At 38.6% G+C, this 25,609-nt stretch overlaps 1 protein-coding gene across 9 annotated transcripts in view; it reads left to right on the top strand.

Moving 5' to 3' along the window:
• The window catches only part of NFIA (nuclear factor I A), a 375,352-nt gene that overhangs the window by 308,056 nt on the left and 41,687 nt on the right, over window positions 1–25,609 (top strand). For 7 of the 9 annotated variants that reach the window (XM_041771087.1, XM_041771085.1, XM_041771088.1 and 4 more), the window contains 2 exons: window positions 7,105–7,283; window positions 9,566–9,731. In XM_041771087.1, the coding sequence (XP_041627021.1) occupies window positions 7,105–7,283; window positions 9,566–9,731 (345 nt within the window). The remainder of the gene's footprint in view (window positions 1–7,104; window positions 7,284–9,565; window positions 9,732–25,609) is intronic. The other 2 variants (XM_041771086.1, XM_041771093.1) reach the window with 1 other exon arrangement.

Genomic DNA, 25,609 nt, shown 5'->3' with positions numbered 1-25,609 from the left:
AGCTATTTATTGATCACCTACCCTCATGGTCAGGAACTACACTATGCGTCTTATATACTTTGTCTCATTGGATCTTAACAACAAATCTATGAGGTGTTATTCGCCCCACCATACAGAAGGCAAAACCGAGTGAATCATAGAGAAGCTTAGAAACTTAAAGCATGGGATCCCTGGGTGGCGCAGCGGTTTGGCGCCTGCCTTTGGCCCAGGGCGCGATCCTGGAGACCCGGGATCGAATCCCACATCAGGCTCCCGGTGCATGGAGCCTGTTTCTCCCTCCGCCTTGTGTCTCTGCCTCTCTCTCTCTCTTTGTGACTATCATAAATAAATAAAAAATTTTAAAAAAAAAAGAAACTTAAAGCATAGCTGATAAGTGAAAGATCTAGAATTAAATCTACACCTATTTGACTCTAAAGCCCACAGTCCTCATATTATACCTTTTTTGGATCCATATGTTTAACTTGAAATTATACACGCACAAGTATGGGAAACCAGCACAGACCAAAGCAGGTTAAATAATGGTGAAGACAGACAATCAAAGAGCTATAATGGGGGAGTGGGGGAGGAGTGGGTGAAGGTAGTCAAGAGGTAGTCAAAAGGTAATCAAAGAAAAAAAAGCGACAATGGAATTAGTAGAAATATACAAGGAAAGCAGATTGCTTTGAAAGCTTCAATACAGTGAGGCTTCAGCAGAAAGATGGACCAGAAGAAAGACAGGGTTTAGTAGGGAAGAGCTGGAAGGAGCAGTGATCGTCAGGTGCTCAACTCATGAGCACAGCATGGCAGGCGTTTGGAAAGTGAACAGGAGTTATATGGGGCCAGCACACTATGGCCCACAAGTCAAGTCCAGTCCTCTGCCTGTTTTTGAAATTAAAATTCTATTGGAACATGGCCACACTCATTTGTTTGTGTGATATCTATGGCTGCTTCTGCACCATAGCAGCAGAGTAGAATAATTGCAGGCAGAGACCGTGCAGCCTGCAAAGTCTAAACTCTCTGCTCTCTGGCCTTTACAGAAAACGTTTGCCAACCCCTGGTCTAGATTATAAGCCAGAGCCTCAGGACAAGAAGGGTCCTTCAGTGGCTAATATTGATCTAAATAAAAATGTTAAAAGACCTTGCCCTCCTCCCCTCCCCCTTTCTGTTTTTCCAGGAGACCTTGGAATTTGATCTCCAACCCGAGGATCCCCTTTATTCAAATGAAATAGAAAATACCAACCATCTTGGAAGTGCAGCATAGCATAAAGTTACTTTGGTAGCAGGAATATAAAAATATCAAGTGCTTGACCAGCTATCATGCAATGTCATTTGTTTCTCTCCTGTGACATCTGGGTCTTTCACAAGCATCTGGGCAATGTTAAAGATAGGTACTATAGGTTTTGAAAGCCTTGGGTTGCCTCAAGTCAGAGGTTTGTTATTCAGACAAGGCTCTACCTCCTAAAGGCTTAAAAACCATTGCCAAGTCCCCTTTCCTTGTGTCTCTATTAAAGTAAATCCCAGGGACACCTGGGTGGCTCAGCGGTTAAGCATCTGCCTTTAGCCTAGGGGGTGATCCTGGAGACCCGGGATTGAGTCCCACATCAGGCTCCTTGCATGGAGCTCTGCCTGGGTCTCTGTCTCTCTCTCTCTCTCTCTCTCTCTCTCTCTCTCTCTCTCTCATGAATAAATAAATAAAATCTTTTTTTAAAAAATCCCATACTTCCAAACTCCTGGGCTTTCATAAGTGGCCAGTCTGACTCATGCATGATTTATAAATTATAGCTATAGACCATTAAGATAGATTTCTCAGCTTTAGGTAAGCTACAGTGGCATCATATACTGTGGTTTTGAATTTCTGAAGAAACCAAGTACATAGTAGTTGACAACCCAAATAATTCGAATTCCATTTGCCTTTATGGAAGGCATTTTTTTTTCTCCCACTTTCTTCTCCTTTTAGCGATCTACCTTATTAAAATCTTCACTTCTAAATATGAGTAGTCAGGAGTTCTTAATGCCACCCGTGGCTCTACAGCAATGGTTATTTTGGTCTAAAGTACCATCTTAAAAAAAATAAAAAATAAAAAAATAAATAAAAAAAAATAAAGTACCATCTTATTGCTAAAGAGAGGAGTGGGGTTTTTCTGCTAACTGTGCTAACACGGGAATGGTTTGGACTCTCACCTGTTGCCCCTGACTTCGTGTTGATTAATAATAAGACTATGAAGTCTTATAAATGCCATGGCTTGGGAGTGATCATTCCTCCTTGAGAGAAGAAGGCTGTGTGTTTCTCTGTGTTAAGAGCACTCTGCCCCTGAAAGGGGATTAGGTCGTATTGTTTGCGCTGCTCTCTTGACAGCTTTTCTTTGGAGCCTCCCAGACAAGAGACTCTAGGATTGCCAGAAAGGAAACGCTAAGGTGAAAAGAATCCAAGTCTCTATCCAATCTGTGAGAATCTGTGATGGTTTGTGAACGAGGAATAAAGCAATTAAGGCAATGTCAGGTTAAATACAAGAACCTATTTCAACCCATAAATTTTGGTTTGAGGAAAAATATGGGAAGGTTCTTAGAATTCTTGGAGGTTGAGTTTGGGGAAAATTGCTAAAAATGGTGAGGAAGGATTACTTTCCTCTCTCTTTTCTTTCTCAAGCTTTATAAAAGAATGAAACGAGTTTCCAAACCTATCTAGCTATGCCTCCTTGATAGCATCCTTTTTGAGCTAGAATATATGTTAGTAAGGCCTCTTCCCTATGGAGGACTCAGACCAAGAGTCCCTTGGATCAAATAAGACTCCCAAACTACACAGTAATACAGTCATGACCTTGACCTTCTCCTTCCCCAGTCCTCATTCTGCTTTAAAAGAGAAAGCATTTGGGGATCCCTGGGTGGCGCAGCAGTTTAGCACCTGCCTTTGGCCCAGGGCGCGATCCTGGAGACCCGGGATCGAATCCCACGTCGGGCTCCTGGTGCATGGAGCCTGCTTCTTCCTCTGCCTATGTCTCTGCCTCTCTCTCTCTCTCTCTCTCTCTCTCTCTCTGTGTGTATGACTATCATAAATAAATAAATAAAATTAAAATAAAAAAAAGAAAGCATTTAAGTTTATACATTTAAGTTAAATATATATTTATAAATATATAAATAAAATATAAATATTTATAAATATAAATACATATTTATATTTAAAATATATATTATATACAATACATATTTACAATATATATGAATATATATACATATATATGTGTGTGTGTGTGTGTGTATATATATATATAGTGTTGAATTTTTAGCTTTTTCTCTTTCAAACTAAAACCAAGAGAATCTTTTTAAAAGAAGCAGAGTCCAGGCAGGGGCAGAGTAAAAACAAGTAAACCAACCTGTCTGACCTGCTTTCTTCTTTTTAAGTATCCAGTAATATGATCATTTTGTAATAAATAACTGAGCTCTACACCCTTTGGGAAATTCTGGCTCCCTGTTTCTTGAATTGTGGCTACTTTGTTCAGAATGTGTAGGCAGTGCGTTCTAGCCAAAGAAACCTGATCAAATTTCCTTCCTTCTTATTTGTATTGTTTGTGAAAAGCCCAGCAGTTGTTTTAAATAAGTCTGGCCCCTGGTTAAAATTTAAGCTGGTAGTGAGAACCATCAAGAGCGGAGTGTTTCTGACACTCTTTGCTGCTCCTGGCCTAGGGTACTAAGAGAATTAGACCCCAGAAGCAGCCAATTTTGTAGTGCCTTTTAATACACAAAATTGTATTAACATCAACATGGATACAGATGGATACACTGTAATAAACTGTAACCACTTGAGAAAAGCCTTTATTGACTCTCAAGTAAATAATGCACATTTTAAAGGATCTAGATATGTATTTACATAATGTGCTATAATTTTTTATTGTGTCAACTACACACACACACACACACACACACACACATATCCGTAAGAGATGTTTTTCTCTGTCAAAAGTTTGGACTGAGACCATTCTTTGTGCATTGCATTAGTACCATGCCAGATTCAGAATGGTGGAATTCCCAAATGGTAGTTTCTCTTCTGTGGGACCCCTGATCTGAAGATCTCAGTGTATATTTAATGAATTTTACTGATTGAGCGACGGACTGATTTAACCCCAACAACACTTCGTAAAATGATTTGAAACTACACAGACAAAAGCTTGGGCACACCAAAAATGTCTAACTCAAGGTCAAAGAGAGAAGACAAGAAACAGGAAAGAAGAAAATGCAAATCTACGTGTTGCCAAAGTCTGAGCTTTAGAGAACCGAAGAACATGGGTCTTACCCGGTGAAAGAGTAATACTAGTGCTCTACCTAAAGACATAGCATGTATTTAATGATATTTAACAGGACTGTGTAATGTCTGTAACACAACTGATTTCCTTCTGAAGAAATGAAAGCTCAGGACCTCAAATGATTTGTATGTCCACTTTCACTAATGGCTGCACCAGAAAGTCCAAAGCATAACAAAGTAAGGGTTGTGAAGGATGACCCTTTGAAATGCAGACTCAGCAACTGCCTGATTTGAAACTACAGGCGAAATGATTCCCTGGTGCTAATTAATTAAGAATTGGTCCTTAAAAGTCAGTCGTTGCACTTAGTTTCATAGAGCATCACATGTTCTTAAGTTCGTGTTAAACTCTGTGCCACAAGGAAAAAGTGAATTGTTTTAGTAGAATATAATAAACTCGACAAAGTTCTGAATTCAGATTACTAATGATGTTCTTTCACCTATTAACTGTAACAAAGAGGGCTAGGATGGATGTTCATTACCAACAATCAAAGGAGGGATTCCAAGATCTGTTGAGTTATTCCCTCTGTCCACTTCCTTTAACTTTTATCTGCCTGACATTTTACTCAAGTGAATATTTTCCCTTGGGCAGCATTCTCTGTGGGCCACCACAATGCGTCCTCGAACGTCATTTATCAATTTCCACTGAGCACCTGAAGTACTGTCACTTTATCACTAAGGTCGGCTTCCTGGGGACTTTTGGCAGTGCAGTTCCCACCTTTGTGTTGGACATGCTGCCAAGGTTGACTGTATCATTTTGTTATGCTCAGTACATCCCCAGCCATATTTGGGAAATGTCTCCCCCCCCCCCGCCCCCGCCATCCCTGACTGCAAACTATTTGGTCAACTGCAGGGTGCGGGGTCAAATTTTCTTGCTACTAGCGAAGATAGCCATGCCGTATTAGATGAACAAAACTCCTTTGGTTTCTTAAAGTCCCATGTGCAAAAGTAAGAGATGACCAGAGCCATTTAACAACTTAATCTTGTGGGTTTTTACTCAGAAACAATTATGGATCCCCAGATCCATAATTTATCATTTATTATATGAAGTCCTAAGTTTGACCAGTTCTGGCTTTTTGCCAGGTGGAAAAAAATGCAAGTGTTAAGTCTATTTGTATGGTTCTCGATTTCTGTACCACCCTTGTATTCAATCAATCACTGTACATTCGACTAATATTTATTGAGTACCAGACAGTGTTCTGAGGATATGACAGTGAACACTTAAATAGATGGAAAAGCTATTTTCTAAGATGTGAAAGATTGAAAGAAGAGCAAGTATAAAGGACGGAAGATGACAACAATTCTGGTTTCATTGGATGTGTTCAAGATGCCCTCAGTTGTATGATTGAAGATAAAATTTTGTCTGTGTTGGCCCACTATTGTATCTCACACCCACAGTAGAAGCCCATCAGTGTTTATTGGATAGATTACAGGCTGCATGAATGAGGTGGTCCCATCAGATCATCCATAAGACATGGAGTAGACTATTGCTTCCACTCCACATCCCCATTTTCACTCTTTAAAAACTATAGATGCGGTTCTGAACCTCAAAATCCTAGCCATTTCAATTATTAGTCAGAAAGTACCCCAATACTAAAGATAGCCCAGTAGGGAACAAAGAACCCATGGCCAGTGATCAATGGGGATGTATCATTTTTACAGTCCTCAGCCATGCTTCTATAGTAGTGGAAGAAAGCACAGCCTCTCTTGCTTAGTCACCTCTACAGTTTTATGAGTCACTCTTGGGATTAGAAATTTTACTGTCTAAAACTGGAGCATTCCTTTGTTTGATCTTTGCAGGGACTCCTTGAGTTTGAAGACTTAAAATGCAAAGTGTAAGGGAAAATAAACATTCTCACCTGCTTTTATTTGGGAGCTGCTTCTCTGGCCTTCATTGAGAAGTGAGAGCTGCTACCTTGGCATTACTTGGTTTGAGTATCTCCAACCGTTCCCATGCCTGCTCTTCTTCTCTAGCAGATTTTATCAATCACCCTTCCAATTCAAGGGCAGATGTTCTCGCAGAAACATTATCAAGCGTCTCACATAAGTTTTTTAATCTACTGTAATCTTCTTGTACAAATAAAATGTAGCAGGGCTCAAATAAAAAGGAGTAATAGTTGTCTGAGTTCTTTTATCAATTTTTATGGGCAGAGGGCCCACAGTTTAACAGGAGTCACTGCCTACTCAGGCTGTGGGTCCCCTGCTCTAACATTTATGCATTTCTGAGTTTCGGTTTGAGATGGCCAAAAAAGAAAAAAAAAGTCTACGTAAACTGTCCATGTAAAGAAAGGCATCCAAATTGCACAGGTTCATTAAGTGATCATTTACTACATACTTCAAAAAAATTTCATCCTGTATTAGTCCCTAGAAATTTCCTTGAAAGGGGTATAAGAGCTTTAACAATGAATTATTGTCTATGGGTTAGCTCAGCATGAAAGAGGATCCATATGTGCAAACTAGAATTTGTCATATGTAATGTCAGTTAAATCAGGTCTAATCTACCAAATACATTTTTTATTGCTTGCTTCATTAAAAAGGCTCTTAAGGTAATGAATAATCTTCAGCTTCACCAAGGATTATTAATGCCTTTATAACTCATGTCCACTGAAAATGGAAAGACAGCCTGAAACCCTACCCTAATCTAACCTCCATGTTTGTCTTAGAGCCTTAAGGAAGAAAATCTGTCATACCTATCCAGTGTGAAATTCAGCGCCATAAGCAGTGCTGTGAGCTGGGTCAGGAAAGAAAGGAAAAAGGAGGTTGAAGCGGGCTTGATGCTGTGGCAAAGCTGACCTTTCCCTTCATGACTCTCACGTTTTCTTTTCCTACAGCAAGCCCTCACGCAACACCGTCGACTCTTCATTTTCCAACATCGCCCATTATCCAGCAGCCTGGGCCTTACTTCTCTCACCCAGCCATCCGCTATCACCCTCAGGAGACGCTGAAAGAGTTTGTCCAACTTGTCTGCCCTGATGCTGGTCAGCAGGCTGGACAGGTGGGGTTCCTCAATGTAAGGAGACCTCTTTTTTTTTTCCAATTTCTTTAGAAATATTAACCGAATGTAAAAATAACAAGGGGAGACCTTCTGACCATGTGACATTGTGCTCTAATGTTGCGCTGACGGACTCCAGGCAAATGTCATATTTATTCTAGATTGTGGGAAAGTTAACTTGCTCTAAGAGTGATTGGCCAGGGTTTAAAAAGTGTTTGTGTTAAGTTCGCAACTGTCAAGTTTATGGATATAAATCATCTCAAGGGTGAACCGTATAACCTTCTAAGGTCTGTGGGCTGATAATTCCACCTCAGGCACACTAACCCTTGGGCTCACGCAGTTAACAAAATAGAAAGACCAAATAATTTTAAATAATGATTTGGGGTGGTAGGGAGAAGTAGGGGGATGAGGGGGCACAGATGTTTCAGATCAACGGAGTTGATATTTTTTAAAAATACAGTCTTCTAACACTTTAGATCAAGTTGACCAGTACTTGAACTCAAGATGCTAGAAGTACAGTTTATTATGGTTTGTTATTTCTGCAAGTAGTTATCTTTCCCACTTATCTTTGTATAAAGCTAAACAGTATTCAACAGCTTCAAATGAATGTTTTCATTTTTTTCTCTAATAAACCAAATAATTGCAACTTGAAACAGTATTCCAAATGTAAAAGTGATTTTTAAAAATCACAAATTTTATTTCAAAGTTGGACTAAGTGTTTACAGTTGGATAGCTGTATCCCACAGCCACTAATAATAATAATGAATAGTAAATAATGACCACCATAAAGCCAAATGTGATTTTCCTTTTCTCCCAATAGCTACACATGAAGCCACAGATCAGCCGTCATTATCACTGCCTAATTTAGAATATTATATCACACCGCCCTGTCACTGATTTTCTCAACCCTTGCAGAAATACCTGATTGTGCATATCTGAGACAGAACAGGCAGCTTTGACTAATGTCTGGTGATGTGTTAGCAGATACATTTCTGTCTAGACAACAAATCAATATGGGGCCTTTTTTCTTTTTGCTTGTGTATTCATTTGCTTGGCTTATTCTAAAGCATTCACTTATGGACTTTAGCCCACTCAGAAATAACACACGGGCAGGTTTGCTGGCAAGAAAGCACAGCATTCTGATTGTCAGACGAGATAGTCTTTGAGGAAACAATACTAAATATATAAGAGAATGTGGATGAGGGGCTGGCTGAGGCTGCCCCTACAGAATTATTAATCTTACACTTATTAAACCTGGGACAACTGATTCTCCTTCACCTGAACTTTGATTCAGGACTGTAGCCTAAATACCAGCTGTGGTTATCGGTTGTGCAGTGTCACTGAAGTCTGGCATCGGAAAAGCCACCTGGGAGACCATGAGAAATCTGAAGTGATCACCAGAAGCAAGCATCTGACTTTTAAATTTCTAACTTCTTTAAAAATAGTCCTGACATTATCCTATATAACTGTCAAAATCCCGGTTTTGCATTTTGATAAAAATTTTGTAGGGCTTAAGGCAGGTCTCTTCGTGGGACTGTTTTGAAAAACTTGAAAATAAAATAGATTTTATTGCTTTCTTCAGAGGGGAACTTTCTTTTGTCAAAGAGCGGTTATTTGGTTGTTCTAACATCAGGCAGCTAAATAAATATGACTGTTATGGCATATGCTTATATAATTTAAATCAAAATTAGAAGTGATATTTTTCCCTAGCAGAATTTTGACAGCTCGATTCTAAAGTTTCTGTGCCTGATGTTATACAATATGTGAAAGAAATTTTTTATGTTCCCTTAACATATTTATTAAATGTTATATAATATCAACTTTGAGGAGTGAAAATAAAATATTATTTTTAATTTCAAATGCATATTTGGGGAACTTCATTATATCTGTATAAGTAGACAATATGGAATAATCCTACAACTTGTAAAACATATATTAAGAAAATTATAATCATGAGAATGATGATGAAGGTAGCAATTAATACAGAAGTGAAACATTCCAAGCAAAAGTTGGTGGGCCATTTTATGGAAGCGAGATGTGGAGAAGGTCAAAGTAATTCAAGAGATCATTTTAGAATACATTGAGTATGTGTGCCTAAGACGAAACTTCTGTAGAATGCCTTAAGAACAACTCAACTTTTTTTATCTATCTGCTTTTATGGAAGAATTCAAGCAACTAAAATACTTCGTAATTTTACCTAAGTGGTGAGTAATACGTCTTTTGTTTTCAGAAGCTGCTAATAGTTGATATCTGTCTCTTCTTTTCCTTCTGCGTGTTCTGTTTTGCTCCTATGCTCACAGCCCAATGGGAGTAGCCAAGGCAAAGTGCACAACCCATTCCTTCCCACCCCGATGTTGCCACCACCGCCGCCACCCCCGATGGCCAGGCCTGTACCTCTGCCGGTGCCAGACACAAAGCCTCCAACCACGTCAACAGAAGGAGGCGCAGCCTCCCCAACCTCACCAAGTAAGTATGGCTGAGATGAGGCGCCGGTCACTTATCAAGCTCTGTTTACTTGAATCCTCATTTAAGTTTGGTCCCTAACTACATAGGCTCTAGTGATAGGCACATATCCCCAGAGATGATTATAGCATGAATTTGCAGAGCCAAAACCAGATTGCAATGTACACCACTCTTGGGTATGATCAGCTACACCAGATGCGGAAATGACTGAGTGTTGGGGTGGAGAAAATGGGGTAACTACATGCCCCAGACTGAAATCAAGATATGACTATTAAATTTTCTTATTATTTGAATGGCTTTGAATGCTCTCCTCATGATCATCAAACATCATCTACTTGCATGAATTCTGATTAGCAAAAAGCTCCTTTTACTTCTGGAGAGCCCTCTATAACTTACAGTCCAAGAGAAATGCACTTGATGAGCTATAAAGGCTGTGAACCTCATGCATCAAATAGGGGAAACAAAGTTAAGTCAAAGTAACAGTTCAAGTCAGTGTTCAGTGTTCCTTGAACACTCAACAAGAATAACACTCACCTAGCAGCAGATCAGAGCTGGTAACCATGGTAGTTGCATGGCCAGGTGTGGCAGGGGAAGGAGGTAGAACGTGTAATTGAATGAACTCTTGGCTCTTCTCTGAATAGTAAGGGAACGTGTGATCAGACAATATGGGATTTCCAAACATTTTTAGATGACAGGGATTATTACTTGCTGAATTAGAGGAATTGTTACCAATATTTGAGAGATGACGAGGGGATAGAAATAATCTGAACATACAGATTTGACTTTTGTTAGTACCTGGAACGATGTCAAAAAGAGTGATGGCTGGAGGCATAGCTCTGAGGTGATGGTTGGATGGGAGGACCTAACCTTGATAGAAGGGTGTGATGGGCACCTCTCGAAAGCTTTACTGAGGGGTCAAAGTGTAGGAAAGGATAGTAGTTATGACAGCAGTCCTAAAGAAAGCAGGTTTACAAAGAGTTCTACAAAGGTGAGACTAAAGGCAAGGAATCTACTGAGGAATAGATAAGAGTAGACTAGGGGAAAAGTGTTAAGATTAAGAATTTGACCAGCAATCACAGAAGTTGAATGGAGGAGAGCGTGAGGAGGGATATTTTGTAGACATGAGCTTTGGAGTCGGACAGTCATTTCAGTGACTATAATAAAGGATGATTCTAGGCCTGTTAGGTTCCTTACTTTCAGGTTAGGGGACATAATTGTATTGGGTGCAGGAGGGAAAGGGCCAATGAGGAAAAATAAGCCTCTATTGATACTGTGTTTGTTGGACTGGGGACACTAAATTAATTCTTGGGACACTAAATCCAAAAGGTCTGAAGTTCCTTGTGGGCATGTCTTTGAGAATGAACTTTGGGTTATCTAGTATTTATTCATTTTGGTAACACACGTGGAAGTAAGTGGCATTGTTCTTGGATTCTGGTACTACAACAAAAAGATTGAGGGGCAATTTTGTGGGGACCTACTTCTCTTGATAAGAGATGGGTCAACACTTTTCAACAAAGGAGAAAACCCCAAGTGTCCAGTGACACAGCAAACAAACGAGGCTTAGTCTTCGAATTTGGAAGCTCAGCTTGGAAAAGAAGCTTTTGAGAAGCAGAGGCTCATAGAAGTGTCCTGCTTATTGTGTATTAATGTAATGTCTTCAAACCAGTAGAGAAATCACCATCCCCAAACTCTATTGAAACCTGTTCACATATTGACCTACAGATTGGTAGCCATATAATTATTGCACCCTGTACATGCCTCCAGGTACACTTTTCTGCTCATCTTCTCCCTATCTGTTCAGGACAATGACACAGTTCTTTAAAAGCCATGTGGTAATACTCTACCTATTCCATTTAAACACATCCTCCCCTCCACCGTCAGCATCTCCTGCATTCATAGTGCATTTTCCAGTAATGGGGATGGGGCCCCTCCGAGGCACTGGGGAAGAATAGGTATACCTTGTGCAGTTATGGAAAACTAAAAGATAAGGACCCAAATCCCCCCACCTTTCCCATTACTAGCTGTGTTTATCTTCAAGTCAGTTTCCTCATGTATAGAATGTGGGTGATGATACCTGCCTGTCAGGGTTGTGTCAAATCAGCCAGAATAGGTACCACCACCAAATAAATTGGGATATTTTATTACCTGCCAAAACTCTGACCTAGCAGAGTCTCCAGGCTTGGGTAATGACAAAATAGTTCTGTGGAACATGTAAAGCTATCCAGCCCCTGAATCAGGTTGATGTCTTTGGGTCTATACTTCTGGATTCCATACCATGGATAAAATCAGATGCCTTGTATGAAAAGGTATCTGTCATTCCATCGTGGCCAGACTCAAGCATTCCTTCAACATGATGGGAAGAAGTGTGGAGGGGGTCCTGGCAGATCCAATACATGTGGTTGCATGTCCATTAGAACAGGGTTTGAAGATTTGGGGAAAGGAGTGATATTGGGAGAGAGAGGGCCAAAAGTTTGATACAGGTAATTTGGTATTTACTTTTTTTTAAAAAAAGATTTTACTTTATTTAAGAGAAGAGAGCATGCAAGCTAGCACAAGCAGTGGAGAGGGGCAGAGGGAGAAGCAGATTCCCTGCTGAGCGGGGAACTGGGCTTAGGACTCCTTCCCAGGACCCTGGGATCGTGACCTGAGCCACCCAGATGTCCCAGCTGCTCCATATGATTTTAAGAATTTGGGCAAAACAAAATGTTCTATTGGTGGCAGAGAAAGGCTTTTATCATCATAAAGTCTATCTCTTGTTTCTAGGCTTTTTGGGGTTTGCTGAATTCTCAAAAATGTGCTGTTTCAGAGCAGTATCTCACCTTACCATCCTCTCTTCTATTGAAAAGACAGTGACAGACTGGGGGACCTATAATTTATAGCATAGGAGGAATATTTCAATTTAAAAATCTCAAAACCCACTGGTCCATACTGGAAAGAAATTTAACAACTCCAGCTCCACTCCCCCCCCCACACACACACACACAAATTCCTCTTCCATGCCCTGATTTCTGAACCAATTGCTAAATAAAATACAAGCAAAAATCAGATTTGAAGACCAGATTATCACTTTACTATCAGAGAGTTGAGTTTATGACTATAGGCAAATATGCTGCCTAATGCTGAACTCCTGAATTACACAGACAAATCTCCAGTCAACGGGCAGTGCTGAACTACCACAGGCCTTCCCAGGTGAGGTCTGCCCTCCTGTTTAGAGCCGATAGCATGGAGGCTCAGATGGCTGCATGTTGCCTGCCAGCACCTGTCTTCCTAAGAGAAAAGAGCACGACAAGTCACCTTTGGTTTCTACTTCCAAACTGTACGGTCTAGAGAATAGAAAGTGAGCATGGGGTGGGAGTGGGGGACCAAGAGGATATGGAAGGGAACCAATATCAGAGTGAAATCGCCTGCCCCTCTCTTACCATTCATCTTGATGACTACCTTCTTCCATTTGCTTATTCAGCCTTCATATAGTGAGCATGGACTGTTAGCCACTTGGGATATAGATATGATTAATCCCTGCTCTACAGAAATGTGGGATCCGTGGAAAGAGACAGCTGGTAAATGGGTAGTTCACAAGAGACAACACTAGGACAAAGGCATGAGTTCTATAAGAGCATTTGGGAGGGAGTTTGGTCCAGGCACAGGGTCTCAGCTAAAGATCATTTTGAAGAGGGTGACTTCTATGCTATTTTAGTAGGGATAATATTCAGGTGTTTTAAATCTGAGAAAGAAGAAACCACCCTGGTAGGGGGGAAGGGATGTCTAAAATTAGATTACCACTGAATAAAAATTTAGGACAAAAAATATAGTTTCATAAGCTATGTGCTTTCCTAGAAATTAAAACCACAGGGTGGCTGGATCCTGTTTATCTTTGCCAGTTTATTAGAGCTCAGCTTTAGCAAGAAGAAACATCATGACAGGGTATTAAGTACAGATGTTCAACATCCCAATAGTATGTCCAAAATTGAGGCTTTTTCAAAAACACTAATTGCATAACCTAGGACAGCCATTCCTATTTGGGGTTTGAGATGACTTGTAATAAAATGAGATTTATAAAATAAAAGTAGGAAATCATGCCAAAGGTCTCCTATATTACCAACTTTTCTGGGCCAGAAATTCCCTTATCTGCTATTGGGAGTATCACTGACTGCTCTACCCACTCTCTTAGGCAGACTGTCAGGACAAACTGGGGTGACAGATGCGCTATGCTGTAGACAGTTAAGAGTCCAAGGCATAATTTTTAATATCATCTTATAATGAAATACAAATGGATGCCAGCCTAAAGCAGAGTATGTATTTTTAACCTAATCAGTTGCCTCTGGCACCAAATACTCAACTTTGCAACTGTGGCCAGAAAAACATGGGTAAGGCAGATTTGGGGGAAAATGTGCCTCTGAAATAAATACATTTTAATGGGAAAAATCCTTACTAGTGCCCTAAAACAACAACAGGGGAGTAGGAGTGAAGTTAAAAGTTCTCTCTCTCAAGGAGAACTTTTATATTGTTGATTTATTTGGAAAAAGATTGATAAACTACTCTGCCAGTTCTCCTTAGGAAACCATGATAACTAGAGATGACCTATAAGGGTGATTCATAACGAATGTTCTCTGTTCTGCTGACTACCTACCTACCGTTGTAGGTTTAGATACCTGCTGAGAGAATATCACCTGTTCATTCAATAAATAGTAATTGACCATCAGCTAGCTACCTGCCAAGTCATGTTCTAGTTACTAGGATTCAGCAGGAAATGAAAGAGATTTTACAGATTCCCTGATCTTGTGGAGCTCACATTGTAGAGAGAGAAGAAAGTCAGTCAACAAAATAGTATAAAAGGTAGGGATGACATAAGCTGGTTATATGTAAGCGTAATGTAGGGGTCGGGAGTGGTGGAGGTGGGGGTATGACTGTCCATAGGGTGGCCAGAGAAGGCCTGTCTGAGAAGAGGAAATTTGAATAAAGACCTAACAGAAGTGAGAAGGTAAGCCATGAGACTGTAGGGGAAGAGCTTTCCAAGCAGAAGGAACAGCCCGTACACCTGGCCAGGGTAGTGAGAACAGAATGAGTAGGCTAAAGTAGGAGGAGGTGAGGTCAGAGGTAGGTGGATGCAGACTGGGAGCTGGGAGTTGGGAGTAGGCTCTCATAGACCATTGTAAGGACTTGGGCCTTTACTCTGAGTGACAGGGGGAGCAGAGAAGTGATAACTTCCTAGTTTTTAGCAGAAACACTTAGAAGGCTTTGTTGAAAATAGATTGCCAGGGGCAAGAATTAAAGCAGGGAGACCAGTTAAGAGGCTGTTTTTTTTTTTTTTAATCAATAAATATAATGAGTGTCTTCTACATGCCAGCTACTATTTTAGACACAAGGGAGGCAAAAGTGCACAAAACAATCCCCTTCCCTGTGGACAAACAATAATCAAAGTAAAAGTAAATTAGTAAGTTAAGGACCAGAAAGTCCAGTAGCAAAGACTAAAACAAGGAGGGGAGTGGCACACTGGTATAGGAATCCAGGCACCAACATGGGGCAGTGTGGGTGGTGAGAATTCTTTGAAGGGTAGAGCTGACAGGATTTGCTGATGCATTAGATATGGGTTAAGAAACAGAGAGAGAGAGAGAGAAATCAACAATGACTCCTAGATCTTTGAACTAGGCAACTGGATGGATGGAGTTACCATGAACTGAGATGGAAAAACTGCAGGAAGAGCCATTCTGGGCGAGGGGCGGGGACCAGAGTCTGGTTTGACCAAATTATGTTTGACATGCCCATTAGGTATTTTACCAATGATACTAATTATAATAGCATCCTACCTATGAAAGCTCTTTGCAGTTTACTGAGTTTCTCCACGTGCATCATGCATTAATTGGGTAGGGACTCCTTTTCAAACATGTAATACACTGAGTGGATATTCCTCAGAGTCCTAAGGACAACAGCTGAAGTATAGGAGAAATACCTCATTACATTTGGGTCTGTTTTGTGGTATGATGATTCAAAACGCACTATTCTTTTTCTTAATTGTATTGTAACACCCAATTCTTATAATAATAGGCTAGTACCAAGATCATACTATAAAAATGGACTTTTCCAGAAAAGAAATTGCAGATTGGCATCATAGCCTAGAATTATAACAGAGAGAAAAAACACTTTTGGATTATGATGGAAGATAAAACATGCATATTTTCTTTTTTTAATTAATTAGGAACACAAAAACTCAATTTGGGAATGCATAAAAGACTCATAAACATTTTTCTCCATGCCTTCTTAGCTATGAACTTTTGATTTTTTTCAAACTAGAATTCTATTAAAGTAGAAGCATGCAATAACAAGTTTCCTTTATTATTTATTTTTATATCTCCAATGAATCTTACATACATTCATTCTATGAATGAATATGAACCTGTTAACCAAGAATATAACAATAATCTATGACCGGAATAGAAATTTTGTAGTATAATAATTAACGTATGTGCAGTGCTTTTCTGTTGGCAGAACTATTTACACAAATACATTATCTTGTTCTGTCTTCCTAAGAGTCCTGTGTGGTGGTCAGGATTTTATAGACAAGGAAGCTGAGATTAGAAAGTACAGATGACCTTCCCAAGATTATACTCCTGTAGTAGCCTGGTAGGGACTCAAATGCAGGCTTTCCCATGTTATTTCTACTATCTCATTTCTACCTCCTACAAATTACAGAGCAATATGACATGATCTCTGATTCTGAGGAGCCACAACCACCTGCTTATTGGAAATTAATAACAGCACAACAAAGAACTGGGCCAGTTCTACTCATGGGCCAGGCACTTTAAAATTATTTGTATATGTATTGTTTTAATTTTCCTAGTAATCCTATGAAGTTAAATATTCTTGCTACCCTAATAAAATAAATTGCTCAAGGTTTCTCAACCAGGGGTAGCGGCATCATGATTCACACCCAGCCACCTTGAACCTACAATTCATATAACTGGCCATAGCATCCTCCAGGTATCTTCACATTAGCCCAAAGCTTCATGTTTTTGCTGTGAAAACCCTATGGAAAAAATATAAAGGAAGATGTTAGTTGGTCAGCTATACTTCAGTATGAATTGGTTTCTGTTGCTCAGAGTAACCCTTGTCAGTGAAAGGAAGAGAACATAAGATTTGGAGGGACATAAAACAAAAACAGCAAAAAAAGACAAAAAATAGGAAATGTTGAGAAAGCCAGATTTCCTTTATTCTCCAAGACTCCCAAGAACTGTTGAATGCTTTGAAGAATTATTTCCTAAGTTATCATCCAAATAATGATACCTGTCCTTTTCACCAACACTTTTCCTTAAAATGTGTAACACATTTTTCTAATCAATAATTGGATTTAGAGCAAGCCAGGGAATGATGTTACATTTTCACAATTTTTAGATGATGTAAGTACTGTGTTTCCTCTTTCAGAGAAGAACTAGTGGATAATCACAAGAGAGAATGGGAAAAGAAGTTAGTGGCTTCCTTTCACATAACACTTTTTCATTACTAATGCCTGAACTATTGCATTATTCTTTTTCTTTACACTTTTAAAATTACAATCAATAAAGTCCATTCTTTGCTGTACACTTCTTAGAGTTTTTATAACATCATAGATTTTTTAAAAAAATATTTTATTTATTCATGAGAGACAGAGAGGCAGAGACACAGGCAGAGGCAGAAGCAGGCTCCATGCAGGGAGCCCCATGTGGGACTCAATCCCAGGTCTCCAGGATTATGCCCTGGGCCTAAGGCAGGCACCAAACCGCTGAACCACCCAGGTGCCCCAAGATTTTAAAAAATTTTTTATTTAAATTCAATTTAGTTAACATACAGCGTAGTATTAGTTTCAGGGGTAGAATTTAGTGATTCACCACTTACATGGACCATTACATCAAATACCCTCTCATATTAATGCCCATCTCCCGGTTACTCAATCCCCCCACCAACCTCCCCTCCAGCAACCATAAGTTTTTTCCCTGTAGTTAAGACACTCATGTGGTTGTTTGCCTCCTTTGCAACCAATTCCACAGGTAAGATGGAGAACAATTCCAAAGAACTCTCTTCTCATTCTTACTCTTAAGTTAGTGTCTGTCTGATGTCACTTAGTGCCAGGAAACTCATTTTATGTTGATCTATTCCCACATTGCTATCATATTTTCTTGTTTTGTTATTCCACATTGGTTTCAATTTCTCTACCAGCTCTGCTGCTATCTCCATTATATTCCAATGTTTGATATTCTTCTGAATTAGAAAGAGACCTACATACCTGCAATATTTTAATATGTGACAGTAGTGGCATTTTGTATTAGAGGAGGGGGAGGGATTATTCAGTGAAGTCTGTTGGGACAACTGAGCAACTGTCCTGAAAAAAAAAAAAAAAAAAGAAGATTCCTTAAACCAAAATAAATTCCACCTGGAGGGAAAAAGAAAAATAACAACAACAATCATACAAAGATTAAGCTTTAAATACCACATGAAAATATAGGACAATTTTTTAAATAATAATGGAGTGAAGAAGGCCTTTCTAAATAACACACATATACAAACACAGAATCCATGAAAGGAAAGACCAACAAATTCTACTCTAAGAATATAAAAAACTTATGTATGGAAAAAAACTCACCATAAACAAAATCAAAAAGACAAAAATGAAAGTGGGAAAAATATTTGCTACACATGTTACAAAGGGTTAAATTATCTAATATATAAAGGCCAACAGTCCAATAAAAAGACCAAAAAAGGGTATAAACATAGAGAAATAGAGAACAATTGAAAGATGTCTCATTCATGTAACATAAAAACAATACAAATTAAGACTTGGGGGCTATTTTTATCTGTCAGAGCAGCAAAGATCAAAAAGTATGTTACACAGGCTAGGAAAGTGTGTGGAAAGACAGGCAATCTTCTGCATTGAGGACTGTAAATTGGTTCAACCTCTTCAGAAGACAGTTTTATTTTTCATCTATATAAAAATACATATATCTTTATCTAAATTTTAAATGTAAGTGATAGAGTTGGACATGAAAACACATATATCAAGTATTCATTGCATCACTGATTATAATAAAAGATTAGTAATAACCTAACGCTTTAAAATAAACAGCCAAATCTATATGAGTTATGTTAAATCAGCAAACAAGAATGCTAAGAAATGTGTATAGAATACACACTTACAGTGAGGGGATGTATATACACATTCACTTGTGTGTTGAAAGACAGAAACTGGTTTTTCATAGGATAGCTCTTTGGTACCTTATCCAGTGAGAATGAAAGATATTACTGAGTCTTAAACCCCCCTTTTATAGCAAATACAATTATTTCTCTATTTTCAAAAATATTTGTCTAATGATTTAAAAATTCTTCTTTATACCTTAATCACTATAGTGACCAAAACTTACTCAAGGTGGGGACATAAAACCCTTGGAAATTTTTATACATCAGGCTTTTAGCTATACTAACCTGAACTTTGGATATGATAACAGAAAATGTGTGTTCTTTCTGGTAAAGAATAATATTCTTTTTCCCTCACAGATAGCATGGAGCTTAGTGTAAGGTTAGCATTCTCATTCTGCACAGCCAATATTTGGTCACAATTTCTGCTTTAGGAACCTATTTAAATACAAATGTACATATACAATCTTTTTTTTAAAGATTTTATTTATTTATTCATGAGAGACAGACAGAGAGAGAGAGAGAGAGAGGCAGACATACAGGCAGAGGGAGAAGCAGGCTCCATGCAGGGAGCCTGACGTGGGACTCAATCATGGGTCTCCAGGATCAGGCCCTGGCCTGAAGGCGGCGCTAAACCGCTGAGCCACCCGGGCTGCCCCATATACAATCTTAAATCATAATTTTTCATAAATGCCCTTTGGAGAGTATTATTGCTCTCTGTACAATCCAATTTTGTCACGTTTAAATTTGCAAAGGAAAAAGAAAATTGTTGTTAGCACTCTTTTAAAAAATAAAACACTGAAACTGAGTCAGGCTTCAAAGCCCTGGGTTTTGTACTCTACCGGGACATATCCCATGTTTAGAGATATAATATTGTATGTATACCTGTCCTCCGAAAATCCTAAGAAACTCCATAAAGAACTTTTACATATTCCAAGAATAACATATATTTGCATACATTGAATTGGAAAAAAAGTAGAGTAACAAGAGCAAAGTAAGAGATGGTCATTGTAAAGGAGTGACAAAAGAGAACGGGCAATGGGTGATTCAGTTCTTTTAGGTTTTCATAACCCATTCAAGTCTTGTTTTTGCCTCAGTTTGTTACTTTTTCAGATGACAGAACTAACAAGTGAGTTTTAAGATTTTCTTCACCAAAGTAATATATTGCAATGTAAGAAACTTGTAAAATGTGAAGGATAAAAAAAATTAAATTAAATTCTCCTATAGTCAATTACTATGAACATGTTGGTCCATTTTTTTCCCTTAATGCATGTTGATGTATTTGTGTGTATACATACACATATAAGATGATTATGACCATGGTAAATATAATATTTTGTATGCCATTTTCTTAATTAGTATTTTACCCCTTTTCTTATTTCATAAAAAATAGGAAATTTTCTGTATTTATTTGTATCTATTTGTATCTATACCTCTACTATGGGACATTAACTTTTGCCCCAATCTATGAAATACATTCCAGCAATTATTCGAAAAAACATTTTGTCCCCAGCTTAATAATTTTATCAGGATAGATTCCTAGAATTGGAATTACTAGTATCAACAGTGTGAATATTCATAATGAGATACTTTACCAAATTGTGCCAATTTACACATTACTTATGAGTTTGACCACAACATTAACCCTTGAGAGGTTTGAGTTTTATTTTTTTAAGAGTTTGAAAGCAGATGTCTTAGAGTATAATACCCTTATCAGATATTGGAATCAACAGTCCCTGATTGGATGATTTGGCATTTTTCTTCAGTTGTTTTAATATAATATATAGTGGAATTTTGGGGATTTCCCATCTTGTTGGCTAAGCCTCTCTTAGGGATTACTTTCTGGACTGCTCCTGTTGAGAGTGTTACCCATTAGACATGTACAGAGGGATGAAGCCTTAAAGGCCTATGCATATTGGAGTAAATTATATTTATTATACTGGACTCTTTATATATAGAAGCTCAGAAAGGTTAATTGGCTTCCCAAGACTTCCCAAGACCACATTTCAAGTAAGAGTTCTGAATGGAAAAAAAAAAAAAAAAAAAGAGTTCTGAATGGATTCAATCCAGGATTTCCTGGTTCTGAAATTCATTCTGAAATTTCATTCTGAAATTCTACTGGTCACCTTGCATGGCTGTAAAAATGAAAGTATTACTTGGGGTTTTCAGGTTCTGTCCATGTTTATTTAAGATTAAAAATTACTGGAAGTTATTTAAAAATCATTTATAATCCCATTCTTCAGAGGTAATCATTTTATGTGCCTATTTCCCAATCATTTTCTATGTATATTTTAAACATAATTGATCATGATATGTGTGTGCATTTGTCTATGTGTATATATATATATATATATACAGTTTTTAAACTGATTTTATTCATTTTATTACATACTATCAACATGTCATGATGTCATGATTATTTTAAAATGTGTTTAAAGACTGCAAAACATTTCAACATATAAATGAAGCATTAGCTTATGAGGTGGCTCTGGTTTGTTCCTCTTTATAAATAATTCTGTAATGAACATCTTAGAGCATAAATCTTTATCTGTACCTTTAAGTATTTGTTGAGGATAAATTCCCAGAAGTAGGCTTCCAGAGTTACACTGCCTTTTGAGAGGCCACAGAAGCCTTTCAAAAGGGAGCAATCCGATATATTGATTTAAGTTTCTTTTTTTAGTAAACCCCAGCTGAATCCAGGGTTTATTCCCTGTGGCTATTTAATATAATTTCACCTGTGCCTACTCACATACATTGTTGCTTCTGATCAATAGATGTGTTCTATCAATTGTACAACACACAACAATTTACCTAAAAATAAATGACAGTTATAGAATTTGGATTAGCCATGAGAAATAAATGTAAATGAACTGAAATAAGCCTCTGTTCTTATCCTTTACAGCTGTTATGAAAACCAATGTTATAGGCAGTTTAAATAGATTGCCTACAGGAAACAATCCAAAGTGCCTGCTTATGACACAGATTTGGGTAACATAAGGTCAGAGCGTCTCCAGTTTACAAGTTGTTCTGATCCCGTTCTCTCTGTGCGCACGCATGAATTGTCTTATACTTCTCTTTCTGCATTTTTTTACCCCAAATCATGATGTAGCTAGAGCCCGTATCTCCCCGTGAGGATCCTTAATACAAACAGAAATACGAGCAGAGCAAAACCATCTGGCTAAATTGCCTCTTCTCAAGATTTTTGTGAACTACTGGCACATTAGCCATGTCATGCAAATTACTACCATACATGTTAAGTAATGCTAATATATTAAAGTTAGAATTCATTAGCTTTTCAGGAAGAAAGCTTATGGGTATGTTGTTCTGTAATAATTTACTAGCAATAAGTAGGTTTTAATTTCATGCCCTGAGGGCTGTGTCTTTTTTTGTTGGTAACTTGTTTGTAGAGACAAAAGATTTACAGAGATAATAGAATGAGGTAACCGACTGCACAGATGTGATCAAAATAATGGAAATTCAGTGTGGTTATCTTTTAGATTCCAAACATCTGGAAGACAACTACAATATCCATGCAGTCATGTGGGAATTTCTAAACCTCTGAATACTGGATCATGTATAAGAAAGGCTGTCTGTGTTTCCTTGGCTATATAATGATATTAATAACACTAACCCAGGCCCTGTAAACTTGTCGATACCGATAGATTTCTTCAAAGGAAAAATACCCCCAATATCCTCCAGGATTTCTTTGTGACCTTGGAAGAAAATAGTGCTGTTCAAGTTCCTAAATGAGTTCAACCACCGTAAAGGTTTCATTTAGAAATTAGCCAATCTATTTCCTGATAGTTTCTGCTTTTTGTTTTGTTTTGTTTTTTAGAAATGGAAGTTATCTCACGAGGCTTTTTCGTTTGGTGTTTTTTGTTTTTTTTTAAAATAACATGATAGTGCAGTTAAGAAAAGATTCTAGAACCATTTCACTTAGGTATTTAATCATCTCATTATTTCAAGTTTACAGCTGAATGCTTTCTCATGCACTTTTCCTTCACTGTCAGGTGTCCCTGATAAACATTTAATAAAATTGCAACTTGAATACACAGGGATCTGTTCAAGTCTGCGTTCCTGAACTTGCTTTGATTACTTCTGTCCAATAACTAGCATGTTTCTGTGCAGGTGGTAGAATCACAGTTAAGTCTATTTTGAATGAAATTGAATTTTTGCCTAGGTATTTTTTAGAGGGGAAATCCCCACATGTGACTATGTCTGAGTTTCTGAAAACGAGGGAACTTGTGACATGCATATTGCTATTTGAGATATGAAGGGAGTGGTTTAGCATGTGAGGACCTCTAGTTGTCTTAGAAGTATTTGGAATAGAAATTTTTGATATCTCTGTTTATTTTAGAAATTATTTCTTCTTCTTAAAAGCAATTTCACGAGACTTTTTCCCCTCCATTTTTAAACATTCAGGTCTCTGATGCTTAACATTTTACCTTCCCGAGCAATACAGCAAAACATAATTTGCAATCTCCTGTCTTTTCCCTTTCCCTCCATGATCAATGCCTCTGCTTCCTGCCTCCGGGCCTTTGCTCTTGCTGCTTCCTCTGTGACCCTGCATCCAGGGGAACCTGTCATCCTCCTTTCCCCTGTGCTGCTTTTCCCACCCTCCTGCCAGGTGTCACTTTTCTGTCCTTTAACATCTCATAGATTCTTATTTATGTCACCTTTAAAAGCACCCATATCTTCATTTTTCTACACACAGCCCTCACCATTAGGTAGATGCTAGCATTTCTAGGATGGCAGTGTGTGCTGCTCACCACTGAATCTCCCCTGGTACTCAGCACAGAGCCAGTGGTCGTGAGAGACAGCCAGAGAGACAGAGACAGACAGACGGCGGGAGAGAGAGAGAGAGAGAGAGAGAGAAAGAGAGAGAGAGAGAGAGAATGAATAGGAATCTATTGAATATACAGAAACACCTCTCTTTGATGCACTCTCGAGGTTAGACCTGGCAAAGTTCAAGGGAATGAAGAAGGGGATGTTCACTCTTTTCCTATATCTGGAGTCTGACAAAGAACACAAATCTCTCTTCTAACCTCGTGTGAGGTTGGAGGCCAGGTTGCCAGGGTTCAGGGGACTTCATTGCTTCCTGTGTGTGGAAGTAAATGTAGAACCTCAAAGCTCACCAGGTCGCTTACATTTTCTTTTCTGCCAAGATGCCTTACCGTGTCACTGACCCCGAACCAGGGCAGAGAAGCTGGCTGTCACTCTGCGCAGGCTGTTCTGCTGTCTGTGAACCGGCTCTCAGCCTCGCCTCCAGCACTCTGAGTCCTGGAGGGGCTTCATCCGAAAGGCAGCTCTCCCTTCACTCTCTTCCCCCATAGAAACGTCTGTCTAAATTTTCTCCCTTTGCTCCCTTTCAGTGATTACATATATTTTAGTGGTTGCTAAATGTGAACTAGACCTTGAGTCTGTCTGCCTACTTTTCATTTTCTAGTTTGTCAGATTTAGGTGATTTTAATGCTAGCGTTTTCAACATAAAGAAAAACCACCTGACAATGGTACAAGTATTTTAATATCTTAACGTCTTTTTCTTCAGTCATAACTTTTTCCAAAAACAAGGAACACTCCAAGCATCTCTGTTCAAAACAGTGTGACTGCCTTGTTAACACCATGGTCAGATTTGATTTATAGGTGAAGGCTATTACAGACTCAAAGTGGATTTTTGGGGAAATACCATGATTCCTTTATCCAGACACATCCTTTTTTCCTTCTTATTGAGAAAAAGAAACAAAACAGAACCTGACACCTTGGGAACAACAAAAGTAGGACTTCTGTTTGGCTTGCACTCGGTCAGTTACATGCATTTCTTTTTTATTTTTTTTAATATATTTATTCATGAGAGACACAGAGAGAGAGGCAGAGACATAGGCAGAGGGAGAAGCGGGCTCCCTGTGGGGAGCCGGATGTGGGACTTGACTCCAGGACCCTGGGATCATGACCTGAACCAAAGGCAGACGCTCAACCACCGAGCCACCCAGGTGCCCCAGTTACACACATTTCTGAAGACAAAAAGACTGAGTTCTCCTGGAGAACACCTGCTGCACAGTGGTAAAGAGCAGCTTAAAAAAAAAATAAAACTGAAAAAAAAAAAGAGCAGCTTTAATGGATGATCTCAGGCACTCTACCTGCCCACTCCCTATGCCCACCCCACAGCCTCCAATAGAGATGGATTCCTGCATCCTCAGAGGCCCTGTAAAAGTATTGCTTATAAAGAAAGAACTGTTCTTGAGCCATCCTCCCAACTGGTCATACTGAGATAGGACTTGCAAGGCCTACGTGAAGGATTTTTTAATTAGCAACGCATATGGTAAGCGGGTAACACAAAAGAATGGGATTTTCTAGATATGCGATCAAATTCTGACCTGGGATTTTCATACTTATCACTATAGCTAAGGCCAAACTAAGACCATAGGATAATGGGAAGACATAAAAGTAGAAAGAGGAAAAATATGATCAGGTTAGTATAAATAAAATAGTGGAAGCTTCTAATAGGAATGTTCATCCATGGCATTCGGCAAATAGTTGACGATGATATCGCTCATGTAGGTAAGATGGCTGCTTTAAAAAAAAAAAAAAGCTTCTGCTTCAGAAGCAGCCAAATAATCAATAATTTGATTTCTAATAGTCATGCTTACCATGAGGACTTTTACAATGAGATTATGTAAGTAAATTGATTTCCCTGTTGACTTTATTAGAAAATCATCAAATGC

This window comes from Vulpes lagopus, chromosome 10 (assembly GCF_018345385.1).
Source record: "Vulpes lagopus strain Blue_001 chromosome 10, ASM1834538v1, whole genome shotgun sequence".
NCBI classification, from domain to species: Eukaryota; Metazoa; Chordata; class Mammalia; order Carnivora; family Canidae; genus Vulpes; species Vulpes lagopus.
Note: the sequence above shows the minus strand (reverse complement) of the source record. Positions and strands in the feature narration are given on the sequence as shown.